This window comes from Maniola jurtina, chromosome 20, assembly GCF_905333055.1.
Source record: "Maniola jurtina chromosome 20, ilManJurt1.1, whole genome shotgun sequence".
Classification (NCBI taxonomy): domain Eukaryota; kingdom Metazoa; phylum Arthropoda; class Insecta; order Lepidoptera; family Nymphalidae; genus Maniola; species Maniola jurtina.
Genome location: NC_060048.1, coordinates 7,072,836 through 7,094,199, shown reverse-complemented (window position 1 = coordinate 7,094,199; position 21,364 = coordinate 7,072,836). Strand labels below are relative to the sequence as shown.

The following is a 21,364-nucleotide window of genomic DNA, read 5'->3' as shown; positions in this document are numbered from 1 at the left end:
TTGCCAAGTGCAGACTGTCAGACTTCGCATATTTTTGAAAACATTGACGATAACTCTCAGGCATGCAGGTTTTCTCACGATGTTTTCGTTCACCGTTAAAGCAAGTTTTATCTAATTGCTTAAAACGCACATTTAACTCCAAAAAGTTAGATGCGTGCCCGCTATTGTACCCCGGACCTTCGGATAGGAGGCCGAAACCTTATCACCCCTTGGCCTTATCGCATACTAATTACTAAAATAAATAGGTACCTAAAACTGGAAAATTAGTACAAGTATTACTTACTTTATAAGCCATTTTGAGAGATTATTTTTATCACTGTCAATCCTAATATACTGAAAACTCTTGAAGAACTGATCGTTATAGTTATTAGGTTTCATTTAAATACACTACTATCAACAATTTTGGGATTCCTTCATGTTATGGACTTCCAGCTTGAATAAACAATTAATAAGGAGGTGTGATTCTCTATGTTTGTAAGACTTAACAATGATGTGTTAAGATGGTTTTTCTATTTTTAAAGGTATGACTTGAGATGGTCACGTGATATACAGGCTGTAACCAGAACACTAGCAAAAACGAACACATGTGATAGTACTGATGATTACTGATAAGATACCACAAAAAACGCAAAAAAAAATCCTGTGCTTTTAAAAGTTCACAATATGTAGCAAATAAAACATCTGATTGACGCTAGAGGTCAACGAACGTTGCGTAAGTAAGTCACTCGGAGTCAATGCCGGGTCGTAGATTGCATTGATTCGAATTTTGCACGCTATACATTGCGGGTTTGAAAAATACTAAATCAATAAAACTACAAAATAAGGCAATTTATTTATTAAAGTTATTGGCATTGGATTGTGTTTGGGTAGTACAATAATAATGCCACTTTTTGCTAGCGTTCAGGCTACATTCTGTATAACAGCTATAAGACTAGTCACACATGACTGGTGCGGGCGGTCAAATACCTAGTGCTTTGATCCATCAAACGCAGGGTCGGGAAAATCCAGTTTTTCAGCATTTTTCTTTAAACTGATTTTTTTAATTTAAAAAATGTTTAAAGCTCTGATCAAACGCTTATGAGTGCGTAACTTCAAGCGACAGTTTGAACATACAATTTTGTATGATAAATCGAGGTGGCTATTTGACCTTTACCTATCCACGCGGATGAAGTCGCCGGGTATTATAGAAGTAGGTTTAATATCTCATACTAGCGACCACCCGCGGAGGAAATGAAGATCGGCCCTATTCCTGTTGGAAAGCGTAAGTACTATGTGTGCTTTAATTGCTATGGCCAACACTAATGTAATATTGTCTCTACTCTCTGACAATTCTCGCTCAGTTGCGCTTTCCAAACATGTTCGCTCGTTGCTAAAACAATTTATCTTTATAATTCTACTAGCTAAAGCCCGCGACTTCGTTCGCGTGGATGTAGGTTTTTTAAAATTCCCGTGGGAACTCTTTGATTTTTCAGGACAAAAAGTAGCCTTTGTGCTAATCCAGGGTATAATCTATCTCCGTTCTAAATTTCAGCCCAACCCGTCCAGTAGTTTTTGCGTGAAGGAGTAACAAACATACACACACCCACGCACACACACACACACACACACACACACATACACACACACACATACAAACAAACTTTCTCCTTTATAATATTAGTGTGATATTTAATATAATGTGAGACTTATGAAGTGCAGTGTTTCATTTCAACAACCCATGCAACGTCTCAGATCACTTCCACCATACTCTGCTCGTCAGCTATCTACATAAATAACAAGTGTAAATTAAAAATTTATAACACCCCCGACAAGTGAAGGTTACAGAAACTAGAAAAGAGCTGATAACTTTCAAACGGTTAAACCGATTTTCTTGGATTATAGCTAAGAACACTCTCGATCAAGCCACCTTTCAAACAAAAAAAACTAAATTAAAATCGGTTAATTAGTTCAGGAGCTACGATGCCACAGACAGATACACAGATACACCGATACACAGATACACACGTCAAACTTATAACACCCCCTCTTTTTGGGTCGGGGGTTAAAAAGAAAACCTCTCTGCAAAACTTTGACTTTCTTAGGCCAAAAGTTCGGGCTGGGCGTTGATGAGCTAGCTGCAGTCAACAGAACTTTTCTTTTTAACCCCCGACCCAAAAAGAGGGGTGTTATAAGTTTGACGTGTGTATCTGTGTATCTGTGTGTCTGTGTACTATCTGTGTGTCTGTGTATCTGTGTATCTGTCTTTGGCATCGTAGCGCCTAAACGAATGAACCGACTTTAATTTAGTTTTTTTTTGTTTGAAAGGTGGCTTGATCGAGAGTGTTCTTAGCTATAATCCAAAAAAAATGGTTCAGCCGTTTAAAAGTTATCAGCTCTTTTCTAGTTTTCTTGTAGAAAAGAAGGTTAGATAACCCTTAGGTTCATAATATTCAAGTGTCAATTGACAAATGTTAAGCTGTTAAGATGTGTCAAGATGGACGTTGCCTAGATATACATAATTATTTATTTGAAAATGATGTTTTGGAAAACTCAGATACTTTGGATTGTAGGCGCGGAATAGTCCAAGAAATCGGTTCAGCCGTTTGAAAGTTATCAGCTCTTTTCTAGTTACTGTAACCTTCACTGGTCGGGGGTGTAGAAATTTTTTAATTTACACTTGTTCTTTCTTTATTTGCATTCATGTATTAGGTACATCGTAAAAAAACATTACAATAATTTTTTTTTAATTATTTTATTATATATTTATTAGATAGAAATAAATGATTTGACTAAAACATTGAAGTTTTTTACTGGAATGTTATTTATTAATAAAACCACAGGTAACACATACTTAGAAAAATAAGTAAAATCACATATAATTTATTGTTTCCATATTACTGCCAAAATTAGGTTGAGCCTCTGATGCCTTTAAGATAAGTTGTACACTCGTGTCATAGTGTTATAGCATCAGTGCTCTCCCCTTACAGACTAAAATAATAAAAACAATGTTATGACAAAAAAAGCATGAAACAAATTATAGGTACATAAATAACTAGTAATATAAATATAATTAGTAAACAAATTATTGGTATATAATTAGTTTCTAAACCATAGTTTATAAAGCACCTAAAGTTGGTAGTTTTATTTAACTTTGTACATTGATAAAAATATTATTTTATTAAAAGGCAATAACATAAAATTATATTTTAAGAGACGTTTATTAATAATTGTCAGTGTTTTTCAACAGATATGGGTTAACTGCTTAGACCTAAGGATCCACTTAGACCGTCAAAGCTAACGCTTAGAACTCTACTACTTCCAGATCCGCGACTTCCGCCAGAACTTCTTAGATTCCAAACCTAATTGAACCCCTTTGACCACTACCGAATCGATGGCTACCACTAGTACCTCCTAGTCCAATTCCAATTGAACCTCCAAGACTTCCACCAAAACCTCCCAAGCTTCCACTTGAACTACCATAGCTACTTCCAGATCCGCGACTTCCACCGGAAGCACCTAGACTTGAAGACCATTTTGAACCTCCTTGACCACTACCCAATCCATAGCTGCCACTGACACCTCCTAGTCCAGTTCCAATTGAACCTCCTAGACTTCCAGACCCCTTTGAACCTCCTTGACCACTACCAGACCCTTGGCTGCCTTTAGTGCCTCCTAATCCATTTCCAATTGAACCTCCTAGACTTCCCTTTGCACCTCCTTGACCACTACCCGATACATAGCTGCCACTGACACCTCCTAGTCCAGTTCCAATTGAACCTCCTAGACTTCCACCAAAACCTCCCAGACTTCCACTTGAACTACCAAAGCTACTTCCAGATACTTGACTTTCACCAAAACCGCCTAGACTTACTGACCCCTTTGATCCTCCTTGACCACTACCCAATACATAGCTTCCACTGACACCTCCTAGTCCAGTTCCAATTGAACCTGCTAGACTTCCAGATTCCTTTGCACCTCCTTGATCACTATCCGATCCTTGGCTGCCACTAGTGCCTCCTAGTCCAGTTCCAATTGAACTTGCTAGACTTCCAGACCCCTTTGCACCTCCTTGACCACTACCCGATACATAGCTGCCACTGACACCTCCTAGTCCAGTTCCAATTGAACCTCCTAGACTTCCAGATTCCTTTGCACCTCCTTGACCACTATCCGATCCTTGGTTGCCACTAGTGCCTCCTAGTCCAGTTCCAATTGAACCTCCTAGACTTCCAGACCCCTTTGCACCTCCTTGACCTAGTGGTCCCCATACATTGCTGCCACTGACACCTCCTAGTCCAGTTCCAATTGAACCTCCTAAACTTCCACCGGAAACTCCAAGGCTTCCACTTGAACTACCATAGTTACTTCCAGATCCGTGACTTGCAACAGAAGCACCTAGACTTGAAGACCACTTTGAACCTCCTTGACCACTGCCCGATACAAAGCTGCCACTGACACCTCCTAGTCCAGTTCCAATTGAACCTCCTAGACTTCCAGATTCCTTTGCACCTCCTTGACTTATATCCGATCCTTGGCTGCTACTAGTGCCTCCTAGTCCAGTTCCAATTGAACCTCCTAGACTTTCAGACCCCTTTGCACCTCCTTGACCACTACCCGCTACATAGCTGCCACTGACACCTCCTGGTCCAGTTCCAAATGAACCTCCTAGACTTCCAGATTCCTTTGCACCTCCTTGACCAATATCCGATCCTTGGCTGCCACTAGTGCCTCCTAGTCCAGTTCCAATTGAACCTCCTAGACTTCCAGACCCCTTTGCACCTCCTTGACCACTACCCGATACAAAGCTGCCACTGACACCTCCTAGTCCAGTTCCAATTGAACCTCCTAAACTTCCACCGGAAACTCCCAGGCTTCCACTTGAACTACCATAGCTACTTCCAGATCCTTGACTAGCACCAGAAGCACCTAGACTTGAAGACCATTTTGAACCTCCTTGACCACTACCCCATACATTGCTGCCACTGACACCTCCTAGTCCAGTTCCAATTGAACCTCCTAGATTTGCGGACCCCTTTGAACCTCCTTGACCACTGCCTAGTCCTTGGCTGCCACTAGTGCCTCCTAGTCCAGTTCCAATTGAACCTCCTAGACTTCCAGACCCCTTTGAACCTCCTTGACTACTACCCGATCCTAGGGTGCCACTAGTGCCTAGTAGTCCAGTTCCAATTGAACCTTCTAGACTTCCAGACCCCTTTGCACCTTCTTGACCACTACCCGATACAAAGCTGCCACTGACACCTCCTAGTCCAGTTCCAATTGAACCTCCTAGACTTGCGGACCCCTTTGAACCCCCTTGACCACTGCCTAATCCTTGGCTGCCACTAGTACCTCCTAACCCAGCTCCAATTGAACCTCCTAGACTTGCGGACCCCTTTGAACCTTCCTGACCACTACCTGATCCTTGGCTGCCACTAGTGCCTCCTAGTCCAGTTCCGATTGAACCTCCTAGACTTGCGGACCCCTTTGAACCTCCTTGACTACTACCTGATCCTTGGCTGCCACTAGTGCCTCCGAGTCCAGTTCCAATTGAAACTCCTAGACTTTCAGACCCCTTTGAACCTCCTTGACCACTACCCGATACATAGCTGCCACTGACACCTCCTAGTCCAGTTCCAATTGAACCTCCTAAACTTCCACCGGAAACTCCCAGGCTTCCACTTGAACTACCATAGCTACTTCCAGATCCTTGACTTGCACCAGAAGCACCTAGACTTGAAGACCATTTTGAACCTCCTTGACCACTACCCCATACATAGCTGCCACTTGAACTACCAAAGCTACTTCCAGATCCTTGACTAGCACCAGAAGCACCCAGACTTGAAGACCATTTTGAACCTCCTTGACCACTACCCCATACATTGCTGCCACCGACACCTCCTAGTCCAGTTCCAATTGAACCTCCTAGACTTGCAGACCCCTTTGAACCTCCTTGACCACTACCAGATCCTTGGCTGCCACTAGTGCCTCCTAGTCCAGTTCCAATTGAACCTCCTAGACTTCCAGACCCCTTTGAACCTCCTTGACTACTACCCGATCCTAGGGTGCCACTAGTGCCTAGTAGTCCAGTTCCAATTGAACCTTCTAGACTTCCAGACCCCTTTGCACCTTCTTGACCACTACCCGATACAAAGCTGCCACTGACACCTCCTAGTCCAGTTCCAATTGAACCTCCTAGACTTGCGGACCCCTTTGAACCCCCTTGACCACTGCCTAATCCTTGGCTGCCACTAGTACCTCCTAACCCAGCTCCAATTGAACCTCCTAGACTTGCGGACCCCTTTGAACCTTCCTGACCACTACCTGATCCTTGGCTGCCACTAGTGCCTCCTAGTCCAGTTCCGATTGAACCTCCTAGACTTGCGGACCCCTTTGAACCTCCTTGACTACTACCTGATCCTTGGCTGCCACTAGTGCCTCCGAGTCCAGTTCCAATTGAAACTCCTAGACTTTCAGACCCCTTTGAACCTCCTTGACCACTACCCGATACATAGCTGCCACTGACACCTCCTAGTCCAGTTCCAATTGAACCTCCTAAACTTCCACCGGAAACTCCCAGGCTTCCACTTGAACTACCATAGCTACTTCCAGATCCTTGACTTGCACCAGAAGCACCTAGACTTGAAGACCATTTTGAACCTCCTTGACCACTACCCCATACATAGCTGCCACTTGAACTACCAAAGCTACTTCCAGATCCTTGACTAGCACCAGAAGCACCCAGACTTGAAGACCATTTTGAACCTCCTTGACCACTACCCCATACATTGCTGCCACCGACACCTCCTAGTCCAGTTCCAATTGAACCTCCTAGACTTGCAGACCCCTTTGAACCTCCTTGACCACTACCAGATCCTTGGCTGCCACTAGTGCCTCCTAGTCCAGTTCCAATTGAACCTCCTAGACTTCCAGACCCCTTTGAACCTCCTTGACTACTACCCGATCCTAGGGTGCCACTAGTGCCTAGTAGTCCAGTTCCAATTGAACCTTCTAGACTTCCAGACCCCTTTGCACCTTCTTGACCACTACCCGATACAAAGCTGCCACTGACACCTCCTAGTCCAGTTCCAATTGAACCTCCTAGACTTGCGGACCCCTTTGAACCCCCTTGACCACTGCCTAATCCTTGGCTGCCACTAGTACCTCCTAACCCAGCTCCAATTGAACCTCCTAGACTTGCGGACCCCTTTGAACCTTCCTGACCACTACCTGATCCTTGGCTGCCACTAGTGCCTCCTAGTCCAGTTCCGATCGAACCTCCTAGACTTGCGGACCCCTTTGAACCTCCTTGACTACTACCTGATCCTTGGCTGCCACTAGTGCCTCCGAGTCCAGTTCCAATTGAAACTCCTAGACTTTCAGACCCCTTTGAACCTCCTTGACCACTACCCGATACATAGCTGCCACTGACACCTCCTAGTCCAGTTCCAACTGAACCTCCTAAACTTCCACCGGAAACTCCCAGGCTTCCACTTGAACTACCATAGCTACTTCCAGATCCTTGACTTGCACCAGAAGCACCTAGACTTGAAGACCATTTTGAACCTCCTTGACCACTACCCCATACATAGCTGCCACTTGAACTACCAAAGCTACTTCCAGATCCTTGACTAGCACCAGAAGCACCCAGACTTGAAGACCATTTTGAACCTCCTTGACCACTACCCCATACATTGCTGCCACTGACACCTCCTAGTCCAGTTCCAATTGAACCTCCTAGACTTGCAGACCCCTTTGAACCTCCTTGACCACTACCAGATCCTTGGCTGCCACTAGTGCCTCCTAGTCCAGTTCCAATTGAACCTCCTAGACTTCCAGACCCCTTTGAACCTCCTTGACTACTACCCGATCCTAGGGTGCCACTAGTGCCTAGTAGTCCAGTTCCAATTGAACCTTCTAGACTTCCAGACCCCTTTGCACCTTCTTGACCACTACCCGATACAAAGCTGCCACTGACACCTCCTAGTCCAGTTCCAATTGAACCTCCTAGACTTGCGGACCCCTTTGAACCCCCTTGACCACTGCCTAATCCTTGGCTGCCACTAGTACCTCCTAACCCAGCTCCAATTGAACCTCCTAGACTTGCGGACCCCTTTGAACCTTCCTGACCACTACCTGATCCTTGGCTGCCACTAGTGCCTCCTAGTCCAGTTCCGATTGAACCTCCTAGACTTGCGGACCCCTTTGAACCTCCTTGACTACTACCTGATCCTTGGCTGCCACTAGTGCCTCCGAGTCCAGTTCCAATTGAAACTCCTAGACTTTCAGACCCCTTTGAACCTCCTTGACCACTACCCGATACATAGCTGCCACTGACACCTCCTAGTCCAGTTCCAATTGAACCTCCTAAACTTCCGCCGGAAACTCCCAGGCTTCCACTTGAACTACCATAGCTACTTCCAGATCCTTGACTTGCACCAGAAGCACCTAGACTTGAAGACCATTTTGAACCTCCTCGACCACTACCCCATACATAGCTGCCACTTGAACTACCATAGCTACTTCCGGATCCTTGACTAGCACCAGAAGCACCTAGACTTGAAGACCATTTTGAACCTCCTTGACCACTACCCCATACATTGCTGCCACTGACACCTCCTAGTCCAGTTCCAATTGAACCTCCTAGACTTGCGGACCCCTTTGAACCTCCTTGACCACTGCCTAGTCCTTGGCTGCCACTAGTGCCTCCTAGTCCAGTTCCAATTGAACCTCCTAGACTTCCAGACCCCTTTGAACCTCCTTGACTACTACCCGATCCTAGGGTGCCACTAGTGCCTAGTAGTCCAGTTCCAATTGAACCTTCTAGACTTCCAGACCCCTTTGCACCTTCTTGACCACTACCCGATACAAAGCTGCCACTGACACCTCCTAGTCCAGTTCCAATTGAACCTCCTAGACTTGCGGACCCCTTTGAACCCCCTTGACCACTGCCTAATCCTTGGCTGCCACTAGTACCTCCTAACCCAGCTCCAATTGAACCTCCTAGACTTGCGGACCCCTTTGAACCTTCCTGACCACTACCTGATCCTTGGCTGCCACTAGTGCCTCCTAGTCCAGTTCCGATCGAACCTCCTAGACTTGCGGACCCCTTTGAACCTCCTTGACTACTACCTGATCCTTGGCTGCCACTAGTGCCTCCGAGTCCAGTTCCAATTGAAACTCCTAGACTTTCAGACCCCTTTGAACCTCCTTGACCACTACCCGATACATAGCTGCCACTGACACCTCCTAGTCCAGTTCCAACTGAACCTCCTAAACTTCCACCGGAAACTCCCAGGCTTCCACTTGAACTACCATAGCTACTTCCAGATCCTTGACTTGCACCAGAAGCACCTAGACTTGAAGACCATTTTGAACCTCCTTGACCACTACCCCATACATAGCTGCCACTTGAACTACCAAAGCTACTTCCAGATCCTTGACTAGCACCAGAAGCACCCAGACTTGAAGACCATTTTGAACCTCCTTGACCACTACCCCATACATTGCTGCCACTGACACCTCCTAGTCCAGTTCCAATTGAACCTTCTAGACTTGCGGACCCCTTTGAACCTCCTTGACCACTACCAGATCCTTGGCTGCCACTAGTGCCTCCTAGTCCAGTTCCAATTGAACCTCCTAGACTTCCAGACCCCTTTGAACCTCCTTGACTACTACCCGATCCTAGGGTGCCACTAGTGCCTAGTAGTCCAGTTCCAATTGAACCTTCTAGACTTCCAGACCCCTTTGCACCTTCTTGACCACTACCCGATACAAAGCTGCCACTGACACCTCCTAGTCCAGTTCCAATTGAACCTCCTAGACTTGCGGACCCCTTTGAACCCCCTTGACCACTGCCTAATCCTTGGCTGCCACTAGTACCTCCTAACCCAGCTCCAATTGAACCTCCTAGACTTGCGGACCCCTTTGAACCTTCCTGACCACTACCTGATCCTTGGCTGCCACTAGTGCCTCCTAGTCCAGTTCCGATTGAACCTCCTAGACTTGCGGACCCCTTTGAACCTCCTTGACTACTACCTGATCCTTGGCTGCCACTAGTGCCTCCGAGTCCAGTTCCAATTGAAACTCCTAGACTTTCAGACCCCTTTGAACCTCCTTGACCACTACCCGATACATAGCTGCCACTGACACCTCCTAGTCCAGTTCCAATTGAACCTCCTAAACTTCCGCCGGAAACTCCCAGGCTTCCACTTGAACTACCATAGCTACTTCCAGATCCTTGACTTGCACCAGAAGCACCTAGACTTGAAGACCATTTTGAACCTCCTCGACCACTACCCCATACATAGCTGCCACTTGAACTACCATAGCTACTTCCGGATCCTTGACTAGCACCAGAAGCACCTAGACTTGAAGACCATTTTGAACCTCCTTGACCACTACCCCATACATTGCTGCCACTGACACCTCCTAGTCCAGTTCCAATTGAACCTCCTAGACTTGCGGACCCCTTTGAACCTCCTTGACCACTGCCTAGTCCTTGGCTGCCACTAGTGCCTCCTAGTCCAGTTCCAATTGAACCTCCTAGACTTCCAGACCCCTTTGAACCTCCTTGACTACTACCCGATCCTAGGGTGCCACTAGTGCCTAGTAGTCCAGTTCCAATTGAACCTTCTAGACTTCCAGACCCCTTTGCACCTTCTTGACCACTACCCGATACAAAGTTGCCACTGACACCTCCTAGTCCAGTTCCAATTGAACCTCCTAGACTTGCGGACCCCTTTGAACCTTCCTGACCACTACCTGATCCTTGGCTGCCACTAGTGCCTCCTAGTCCAGTTCCGATTGAACCTCCTAGACTTGCGGACCCCTTTGAACCCCCTTGACCACTGCCTAATCCTTGGCTGCCACTAGTGCCTCCGAGTCCAGTTCCAATTGAAACTCCTAGACTTCCAGACCCCTTTGAACCTCCTTGACCACTACCCGATACATAGCTGCCACTGACACCTCCTAGTCCAGTTCCAATTGAACCTCCTAAACTTCCGCCGGAAACTCCCAGGCTTCCACTTGAACTACCATAGCTACTTCCAGATCCTTGACTTGCACCAGAAGCACCTAGACTTGAAGACCATTTTGAACCTCCTTGACCACTACCCCATACATTGCTGCCACTGACACCTCCTACTCCAGTTCCAATTGAACCTCCTAGACTTGCGGACCCCTTTGAACCACCTTGACCACTACCTGATCCTTGGCTGCCACTAGTGCCTCCTAGTCCAGTTCCAATTGAACCTCCTAGACTTCCAGACCCCTTTGAACCTCCTTGACCACTACCCGATCCTTGGGTGCCACTAGTGCTTAGTAATCCAGTTCCAATTGAACCTCCTAGACTTCCAGACTCCTTTACACCTACTTGACCACTACCCGATACATAGCTGCCACTGTCACCTCCTAGTCCAGTTCCAATTGAACCTCCTAAATTTCCACCGGTAACTCCCAGGCCTCCACTTGTACTTCCATAGCTACTTCCAAATCCTTGACTTCCCCCAGTAGCACCTAGAGTTTCAGACCCACTTGATACGCCTTGACCACTACCCGAGCTGCCACTAGCACCTTCTAGTCCAATTCCAAATGAACCTTCTTGACTTCCTCCAGAACCCGCCAGACCTTCACTTGAACTACCAGAGCTACTTCCTGATCCGTGACTTCCCCCAGAAGTACCTAGAGTTCCAGACCACTTTGAACTTCCTCTATTAATACCTGGTCCAAGACTGCCACTAGCACCTCCTAGTCCAACTCCGAATGAACCTTCTTGACTTCCTCCAGAACCCGCCAGACCTTCACTTGAACTACCAGAGCTACTTCCTGATCCGTGACTTCCCCCAGAAGTACCTAGAGTTCCAGACCACTTTGAACTTCCTCTATTAATACCTGGTCCAAGACTGCCACTAGCACCTCCTAGTCCAACTCCGAATGAACCTTCTTGACTTCCACCAGAAACCCCCAGACCTTCACTTGAACTCCCAGAGCTACTTCCAGATCCATGACTTCCGCCAGAAGCACCAAGAGTTCCAGACCACTTTGAACCTCCTCGACCACTAGTCAATCCATGGCTGCCACTGACACCTCCTAGTCCAGCTCCAAGTGAACCTCCTAGACTTCCAGCAAAACTTCCTGGGCGTCCACTTGAGCCACTGTAGATACCGCTTGAACCTTCACCAAAACCACTTGAACCTCTATTTGATCCCCATTTGTAGCTAGTACCAGATCCCTGGCTACTTGCAGATCCTCCTAAGCCAGCTAGTCCTCCAATAGATCCACTCAACCTTCCATAGCCACTGCTGTAGCCGCCTTTACCAGATCCACTTAGATGTCCTCGAGTACTTCCAAATCCATGGCTACCTCCTCCTATTGATCCAAATAGGCCGGTAGAACCCTGGACTCGTCCTTTATAGATTTCTCCTAGGCTTGAGGCGATGAGTGCAACTGCGACCCCCACAACAAGTGATGTCTGAAAATGGTTTTGGATTTTTTTATAAAAACTAAATGGCATCGATATAAATTATAATATTAGGTGTATTAATGTGAAGATGATGAGGCAGGCGACCTTAGGATACGACTTGCCGCGCTACTTGCAAAAAATCCGGGCTAGTGCGAATCAGACTCGCGCGCCGAGCGTTCCGTACTCGGGTATTTTTCGACATTTTGCACGATAAACCAAAAACTATTATGCATAAAAATAAAGTTTAGAATGCACACTATCATTATGTTACCCCACTTGGTTTAGTTATCTTGCTTTGAAAATTGAAAATACTTTTGTTCATGAATACATTTTTTGTGTTGTAGCCACAAATTCACGATTTTCCTTTACTTGTGCTATAAGACCTACCTACCTGCCTTTCATGATTCTAGGTCAACAGGAAGTACACTATAAATTTTCTTGACAGACTCGGCAGACGGACAGACAGACAGACAACAAAGCGATCCTCAACAACGAACAAGGGTTACGTTTTCCTTCCCATAGTAAAAAATGAGCATAAAGTAGTTGAAGTCTATAAAATGAACACCGCTACCAGTAAGTTAAAATTATCATTTTATTTTTAAAACATACATAATGCACACTCACAATAACACTTCAATGCCCATTCCGATAAATGTAAAACCTGAGGAGTGATTCGCTGACTCAGTGTCACTGAATGATAGCCACCGTGTGTTCTGCATCGCTGCTTCAAGGAGTGATTTCTAAATAATGTTTCGTAGTAAACCTTCAGTGGATTAAAAATAAATGTCAAACGAGCTCGGTAGCTATCGTTCAGTGTTAGATTTAGCAAATCAAGTTTATCGGTTTCGGTTTATCCGTGACACCCGTAACGATATTGGTTGTGTTCGCTCGAGATATAGTCTTTTCATAACCTACATTTAAACCCCCCTTAATACATAGTTTACAGTATCAATTTTGTTTTCAATCAAATTATTATTAATTAATAAATATAGTTCGCGACAGGTCCAGATGGCAATCGGGGTATGAGGCGCGGGGGGGGGGGGCGTACACCCGCACCACTCGCACGTCACCCACGCTATCCCGCTACGGGTTAGCGAGGAGGCTGTGCGGGTGTGCGGAGCGTCCCCACCCTAATAGCCATCTCGACCTGTCGCGCATACCTATAACGCAAGGGACATACTTGTTTGCATGTTATACCTATGAACTATGGAAAATAACAAGAAGTTTAATTTAATATTTACGAAAAATAAACTCCATCGAAGTATATTAATAAAGTCAAGAATTTTTCTTACCTTATATAGCGTCATCGTGCTGTGTATGCTCTTAAGATGATGATTTGTGAGACCTTTATATACGAAGAACTAACTCTAACAGGTTATCCAAAAAGAATATTACATTTTTTTTTTTCAACTCATATCTACTAAAAATGCGTCTTCGAAAGGATAAAAACAAGAAAAATTATTAGCAAGAGTTGATTAACAAATAATAATCAGATGCTTCGTAACCTTCGAAGCAAAAGGTCATAAGTTTCACGCATTTGATCGAGGAATCAATCGTTCTGATCCATCTTAAAACTCTGTGTCCAAAAGTAGCTATCTACTTAATCATTTTTATATAAGTAGGTATTTGTTTTTGAAAGTTTTCATTGAATTATCTGTTGTTATTTATATTATTTTTAAACCCCGACCCAAAAAGAGGGGTGTTATAAGTTTGACGTGTGTATCTGTGTATGTGAGTATCTGTGTATCTGTCTGTGGCATCGTAGCTCCTAAACTAATGAACCGATTTTAATTTAGTTTTTTTTGTTTGAAAAGTGGCTTGATCGAGAGTGTTCTTAGCTATAATTCAAGAAAATCGGTTCAGCCGTTTGAAAGTTATCAGCTCTTTTCTAGTTACTGTAACCTTCACTTGTCGGGGGTGTTATAAATTTTTAATTTACACTTGTTATGTCAGTGTATACCTATTTTAGTCGATCGAATTCCGGGCGGCCAGCTAGTTGAATCTGACTGGCGTTTGCCTGCGACTTCGTTTGCGTGAATTTAGTATTTTATGAATTATTTATTCCCAGGATGAAAAGTTATCTAGATTACTTCTAGTATTTATAACTAGTCGTCTACTGGCCTGCGAAAAGAGAAAGACCCATCAAAGTTGATTCATCCGTTTAGAAGGTTAGCTGGACAGATAGACAGCCAGGTTGGTTGTCAGGTATCTGTTTTATGTTAGTTTTAATAAGCTTAGACAGCTTAAGTTTTTTAATCTACTCAATTAAATTAGCTAATTTCTAAATTTTATGACTACACAGTACACGCACCTATATATACGTATCACACTTCACACTAATATTATAAAGGCGAAAGTTTGTATATGTGTGTGTGTGTGTGTGTGTGTGTGTGTGTATGTTTGTTACTCCTTCACGCAAAAACTACTGGACGGATTTGGCTGAAATTTGGAATGAAGATAGATAATATTCTGGATTAGCACATTAGCTACTTTTTATCCCGGAAAATCAAAGAGTTCCCACGGGATTTCGAAAAACCTTAATACACGCGGGCGAAGTCGCGGGCATCGGCTAGTATTTTATAATTATACACTAGTAGAGATTTATTAGCCACTTACACTAACGAGGACGACCGATATTTGGGTACAGCGCTAGCTTTTGTTTATATAATATTATATATATAGTATAATAACGTGTCTATAAGATTGATTTGTTGACTTCGCACGGGTTAGCTTTAAGTACGTATTCCGTACATAATTAATATTCATATAAAATACCTTTTTGAACTGTTCTGATTGATAAAATAAAACCTGTATTGAATTGCATTGAGATGTTTAGTTAACATTTATTTTATAGAATATAATAGCATTGAATAGATAGGAATGAAAAAATTTATTTTTTTAATATGTATTATTGATTTGCTGTTGAATAGTTCCATTCTCTAACTCCAAAATTATAGATCATCTTCTCTTAATTTACATGAAATTAATAGTACAGGTATCATCTTTGTAAGAATAAGGATTTGACACGGTTATAGTGTAAGTAGCAGGAGATAAAAATTTTCCCATCCCTAACGAATCTTATCATTTTTGGGATAGTAAAATCTAGTCGAGTGCGAGTCGAACTCGCTCATAAACCGTACCATCCTTCAAGAAATAACACTTTTTATTTGCCTGATGGCCATTTTGATTTTTTTACTATTTGTTGTTATAGTGGCAATAGAAAAATAAAATTAAAATACTGATCAAGTAAATGTCAATAGCCATACTAATATTATAAATGCGAAAGTGTGTCTGTCTGTCTGTCTGTCTGCTACGCTTTCACAGCTCAACCGCTGAACCGTTTTTAATGAAATTTGGTACCGACTTAGGTTATTTCTCGGGGAAGGACATAGGCTACTTTTTATCCCGGAAAAACAAACAGTTCCCGCGGGATAGCACGCTATCTTGCACGCATTTGTCGTTCAATAACGTCGCAACAGAGCTACGGATTGACGGAATTTTTTGCATAGACATAACTGAAGACCTAACAAGTGATATAGGCAACCAAATTTTGGACCAAGAGATTGGGCTGAGCGTTGATGAGTCAGTCAATGAGTGAGTCAGAACGTTTCTTTTTATATATTTAAGTAATTATTCAGTAAATTATGAAGTTCTTCACGGGGATGTTTATTAATAAAACCACAGGTAACACATAGTAAGTTGGTATATTTATTTTACTTTTTGCAGTGATAAAACTGTTATTAAAGGCAACAAAATAAAATCATAATTCAGTAGACGTTTATTAAATTTTCACTGTTTTCCAACAGATTTGGGATGACTGTTGTGACCCAAAGAACCACCGTAGCTACCGCTCAGACCTTGAGTATTTCCAGATCCGTGACTTCCGCCAGAACCTCCCAGACTTCCAGACCCACTTGAACCCCCTTGACCACTGCTGGATCCATGGCTACCAGTAGAACCTCCTAGTCCAGTTCCAACTGAATCTCCTAGACTTCCACCAGAACTTCCCAGACTTCCACTTGAACTACCATAGCTACTTCCAGATCCGTGACTGCCACTAGAACCTCCTAGACTTCCAGACCCACTTGAACCTCCTTGACCACTACTCGATCCATGGCTACCACTGGAACCTCCTAACCCAGTTCCAACTGAACCTCCTAGACTTCCACCAGAACTTCCCAGACTTCCACTTGAACTACCATAGCTACTTCCAGATCCGTGACTGCCACCAGAACCTCCTAGACTTCCAGACCCACTTGAACCTCCTTGACCACTACTCGATCCATGGCTACCACTAGAACCTCCTAGTCCAGCTCCAGTTGAACCTCCCAGACTTCCGCTTGAGCCACTGTAGCTACCGCTTGATCCTTGACCACTTTTAGATCCTCCTAAGCCAGCCAGGCCACCACTGGAGCCACCTTTATCAGATCCACTTAAATCTCCTTGACTACTTCCGGATCCATGGCTACTTCCTCCTAGGCCAGCTAGGCCTCCGCTTGATCCAGATAGGCTGGTAGAACCCTGGACTCCTCCTTTATAGTTTTCTCCGAGGGTTAAAGCGATGAATGCAACTGTTACACCCACAACAAGTGATGCCTGAAAAATCGTACAAACATTTAAATTAAATCCTCTCCTCTTGGCCTCTTAGGGCCAATTTTTCAATCGCCAAAAAACTTTTATCAGCGGAATAAAGATGTTTTGACAGATTTCCTATACAAAAACTATCAACGCCTCAATTTCTCAGATAAAAGTTATTCGACAATTGAAAAGTCGGAAAAATCGGAATGGCAACATATTATTAATTAATTACTAGGTAAAATATGCAAATTACTCTAATTTACCACATTATACAAGTACTAGCGGTGCGATATTCCTTTATTTCGGTACTAAAGTAAGTTTATAGTACCGGATTGCACCGGTAATAAATACATAATTACAATATATTATTGTATGTTAATGGACTAAGAGCCCGCGAGGGCCAGATCTAAGTTATTTTATAAAAGCTGGTGGCTGAAAGTTTCTTTGTATATTGTCTCTAACACAGGGAGCAACGATCGGCGACTATGGAGTTTGGATCATGGTCGCTTTGGTAGACAACAGGTAACAAACACGTATAAAATCTCATGTTAAAGTACACGCTTTTAGGGTTACGTACCTCAAAAGGAAAAGGGTCTGTCCGTCGTGTCTGTCAAGAAAACCTATAGGGTCTTCTACATTCTAAAACAGAATTTATTTATTTTTAAGCATAATAGTTTTTGGTTTATCGTGGAAAATGTCGGAAAAATACTTGAGTACGGAACCCTACGTGCGCGAGTCTGACTCGCACTTGGCCGGTTTTTGTTACTTGTTATCTCCAAAGCCATACAACTATAACGAAGGGCTGCCCTCGGGGCTCTCTCTCTATAAGGGGGTATCAGTGCGAATTTGAATTTCGAAACAGTTGCTCAGAAGTTGTAATAATTCTTGTTTAAATTTCTTCCATTGGATGTCCAGAGTAAGGCTTTATTTTAAAAAAAATCTATACTCCATACTAATATTATAAATGCGAAAGTGTGTCTGTCTGTCTGTCTGTCTGCTACCTTTTCACGGCCCAATAGTTTAACCGATTCTGACGAAAGTTACAGGGCTAGCTTATATCTTGGGAACGGACATAGGCTACTTTTTATCCCGGAAAATCAAAGAGTTTCCACGGGATTTCTAAAAACCCATCCGCTTAACCGATTTGTATGAAATTCGGTACCGAGGTAGCTTGCGTCCCTGTAATTGACATAGGCATTTTATCCCGAAAAATCACACAGTTCCCACGGGATCTTTAAAAACCTAATCCACGCGGACGAAGTCGCGGGCATCCTCTAGTAATAATAAATAATAAAATGATACAATTTTTAGGGTTCCGTGCCTCAAAGAAAAAAGAACCCTTATAAGATCACTTCGTTGTCTCTCTGTGTGTCTGTCGTGTCTGTCAAGAAACCTACAGGGTACTTCCCGTTGACCTAATATCATGAAATTGACAAATGGGGAAAATCCGGAAACCGTGAATTTATGGTTACATCACAAAAAAAAAATTAAAATGTGTTCATGAACAAATAATAAATATGTTCAACTTTCAAAGTAAGATTAATAAACCAAGTGGGGTATCATATGAAAGGGCTTTACATGTACATTCTAAACAAGATTCTTATTTATTTTTATGCATGACAGATTTTGATTAATCGTGCTTAATGTCGAAAAAATACGACTGACTCGCACTTGGCCAGTTTTTTTTTTTTCATTTTAAACAAACTTAAAATAACGCGCACTATTGTCGGAAATATCGATGTTTAAGTAACCAGCAAAAATATTTTTAACTCCGACCACTGACCACGAACAGTTGAAAATGGCACTTCAAAATTCAAGTTTTTACTGAAACTGTCTGTATATTATTATGATTTTTACAAAGCCCTTCTAGTCTAGTCAAGAGTTAGTAGATTTTATTAATGTTCATGTATTTTGTTTGGTTATGACTTTTATGGGCATAGAGGTTATGAGACTCATACTAGGCTCTTTAGTGCAGTATAAGATGTAAAAGTACCTAGTAGTTGAAGTCTACAAAATGAGCACCAGTAATAAAATATACTTTATGGTATCAAGATTTTTCTAAGAAAATCACTTACATTTCACTGTAACCAAGTAAGAAATTGAAAAAAATAATAAGTACAAAAATAACATCCACTTAAAATTTAAGAAAAATAAACTCCGTCGCAACTTGCAATTATATTATTAATAAAGTCTGGAATTTTCCTTACCTTATATAGCGTCATCGTGTTGTGAATTGTGATATGCTCTTATGATTATGGTTTGTGAGACCTTTATATAGGTACTAATACCTAATTTATTCAGTTATTTTCCTATAAAAACTCTAACAGGTTATATTTAAAGATCTGTGCATTTCATATTATAGTTATTTTTTTATAACTATGCACTTCAAAAGAATACAATTAAATATTTTGATTCGCAATTCTTAGATGCTTCTTTTTAACCTCCGAAGCAAAAGGTTTGATAAATTAAAATTTAAAAAACCCCCGACACAAAAACCTCTATAAGAAAACTAGAAAAGAGCTGATAACCTTCAAACGGCTGAACCGATTTTCTTCAATTATAGCTAAGAACACTCTCGATCAAGCCACCTTTTTCAAACAAACAAAAAAACTAAATTAAAATCGGTCCATTCGTTTAGGAGCTACGATGCCACAGACAGATACACAGATACACACGTCAAACTTATAACACCCCTCTTTTTGGGTCGGGGGTTAAGAAAAGGTGTTTTAAGTTTGACGCATAATTGTCATTAACTGTCTGTCTGAGGATATCCATGCCTCACTGATTTACGTAAAGTTCTGTTTTCTATATGTACTTACTTTGTACGTATTGGAAAGTAGTAGTTAATTAGGTTATTTATTTTACGTTTTCATTGAATTAGGTAGGTATGTGTTTTTATATAATATTTGATTGATTGAGGAACTGGATGCAGTATTTTTTATGGAACCACCGCTGAAACTTTAGCTGTTGATTAAAAAAATTTGCAAATCGGTCCAGAAACCTCGAAAAAAATCGATGTTCATACATTAAAAAAACCGGCCAAGAAAAACTATTATGCTTAAAAATAAATAAAAATCTGTTTTAGAATGTACAAATATAAAGCCCTTTCATGTGATATTCCAGTTGACATAGATAGTTATCTTACTTTGAAAATTGCAACACATTTTAATTTTTTTTCTGTGATGTAACTACAAATTCACGATTTTCGGATTAATTCCTGTACTTGTGCTATTATAAGACCTACACCCACCTACCAAATTTCATGTTCTAGGTCAACGGGAATTACCCTATAGGTTTCTTGACAGACACGACGGACAGACAGACAGACAGACAACAAAGTGATCCTATAAGGGTTCCGTTTTTCCTTTTGAGGTACGGAACCCTAGAAACTGACACATTCCTTCCTAGTTAGCCCACTGCCATTTTATACTGCATCATCACCACAGGTAAGATCGCAGTCAAGGACTCATTTGTATTATTATTTGTGAGGAATAAAAAAAAAATTGTAACCGTGAGAGTCAGAATTCGAATTAAAGTATAGATGCCTAGAAAAACAAAAGTTTGACTAATATATATTATATTTGATAATGATTTGATTACAATAATTATTATTATTAACTTTTTTTTCTTTTAGATGATAATACCTATAATTATGGTAATGTTCGCATTTTCCACATTGGTTTACCGAACAATACTTAAATTAAACGCCATTAAAACTGGGCTTGTCCTTAATTTCTTTCTTTATGAAGTAATTCACTTCTGGATACGCGAATGGCGGGCGGTAATATCCGGTCCACATATTATAATAAGGATATGTATAAATTCCTGGGTAATAATAATAAGGTGATTTTTCGTCTTGAAGAAAAAATTTATCGTCTTTGACCTTATGTTTTATTGGTTTTGTACGATCGCCGTTTTCGAAAATTGGTCTCCATTCCTCTCGTTCTTTGTTTTCTTTAATACGTTCACTTTCCGGTCTATTTTGTTCGTTTTCTAGTCGCTCATGTTCATTTTCGCAACGTTCTTGGTCAAAAAATCGATCTTGATCTTCATGCGGCTTACTACATACTACAACAACAAATAAACAAACAATTAAAATAAAATAGGAGTACATTTTTTGGTCTCAATTTTACACATAGATCCTTAAAACAGATTTAGATTACTACTGACTACGTTGGTAGCCTCAGTAACGCTATTTATACATTGTTCCAGAGCATTTATCTTTATCAGTATTTTACCTTACGTTTTAAAAGTTAAATTGTTGTCTTATCTGTGTCTTGGTTGTGAAAAAATAATTGTTTTAGGATATTGGAAGGGGTTTTCCAGATTGCTTTTGAAATAACTTCA

General features: G+C 42.1%; 1 protein-coding gene and 1 long non-coding RNA gene across 4 annotated transcripts; both read right to left on the bottom strand.

The window, feature by feature from the left end:
• Positions 1 to 3,169: 3,169 nt before the first annotated feature.
• Positions 3,170 to 19,307, bottom strand: LOC123875429 (sericin-1-like). 3 transcript variants are annotated; one of them, XM_045921244.1, is made up of 3 exons: positions 19,225 to 19,307; positions 16,274 to 17,035; positions 3,170 to 3,263 (listed from the first exon to the last, which is right to left on the bottom strand). In XM_045921244.1, exons 1-3 carry the CDS (start codon positions 19,237 to 19,239, stop codon positions 3,234 to 3,236), a joined length of 807 nt encoding a protein of 268 aa, XP_045777200.1. In that variant the 5' UTR covers positions 19,240 to 19,307; the 3' UTR covers positions 3,170 to 3,233. The 3 variants fall into 3 exon arrangements, with proteins under 3 accessions (XP_045777200.1, XP_045777201.1, XP_045777199.1); XM_045921245.1 differs by lacking the exon at positions 3,170 to 3,263 and having other exon boundaries at positions 16,125 to 16,332; positions 16,504 to 17,035; XM_045921243.1 differs by lacking the exon at positions 3,170 to 3,263 and having other exon boundaries at positions 16,125 to 17,035.
• On the bottom strand, positions 3,419 to 5,773 carry LOC123875430. The gene is made up of 3 exons (XR_006798138.1): positions 5,731 to 5,773; positions 3,583 to 3,609; positions 3,419 to 3,432 (listed from the first exon to the last, which is right to left on the bottom strand). It is a non-coding gene; the product is annotated as an uncharacterized LOC123875430 (long non-coding RNA).
• Positions 19,308 to 21,364: the final 2,057 nt, after the last annotated feature.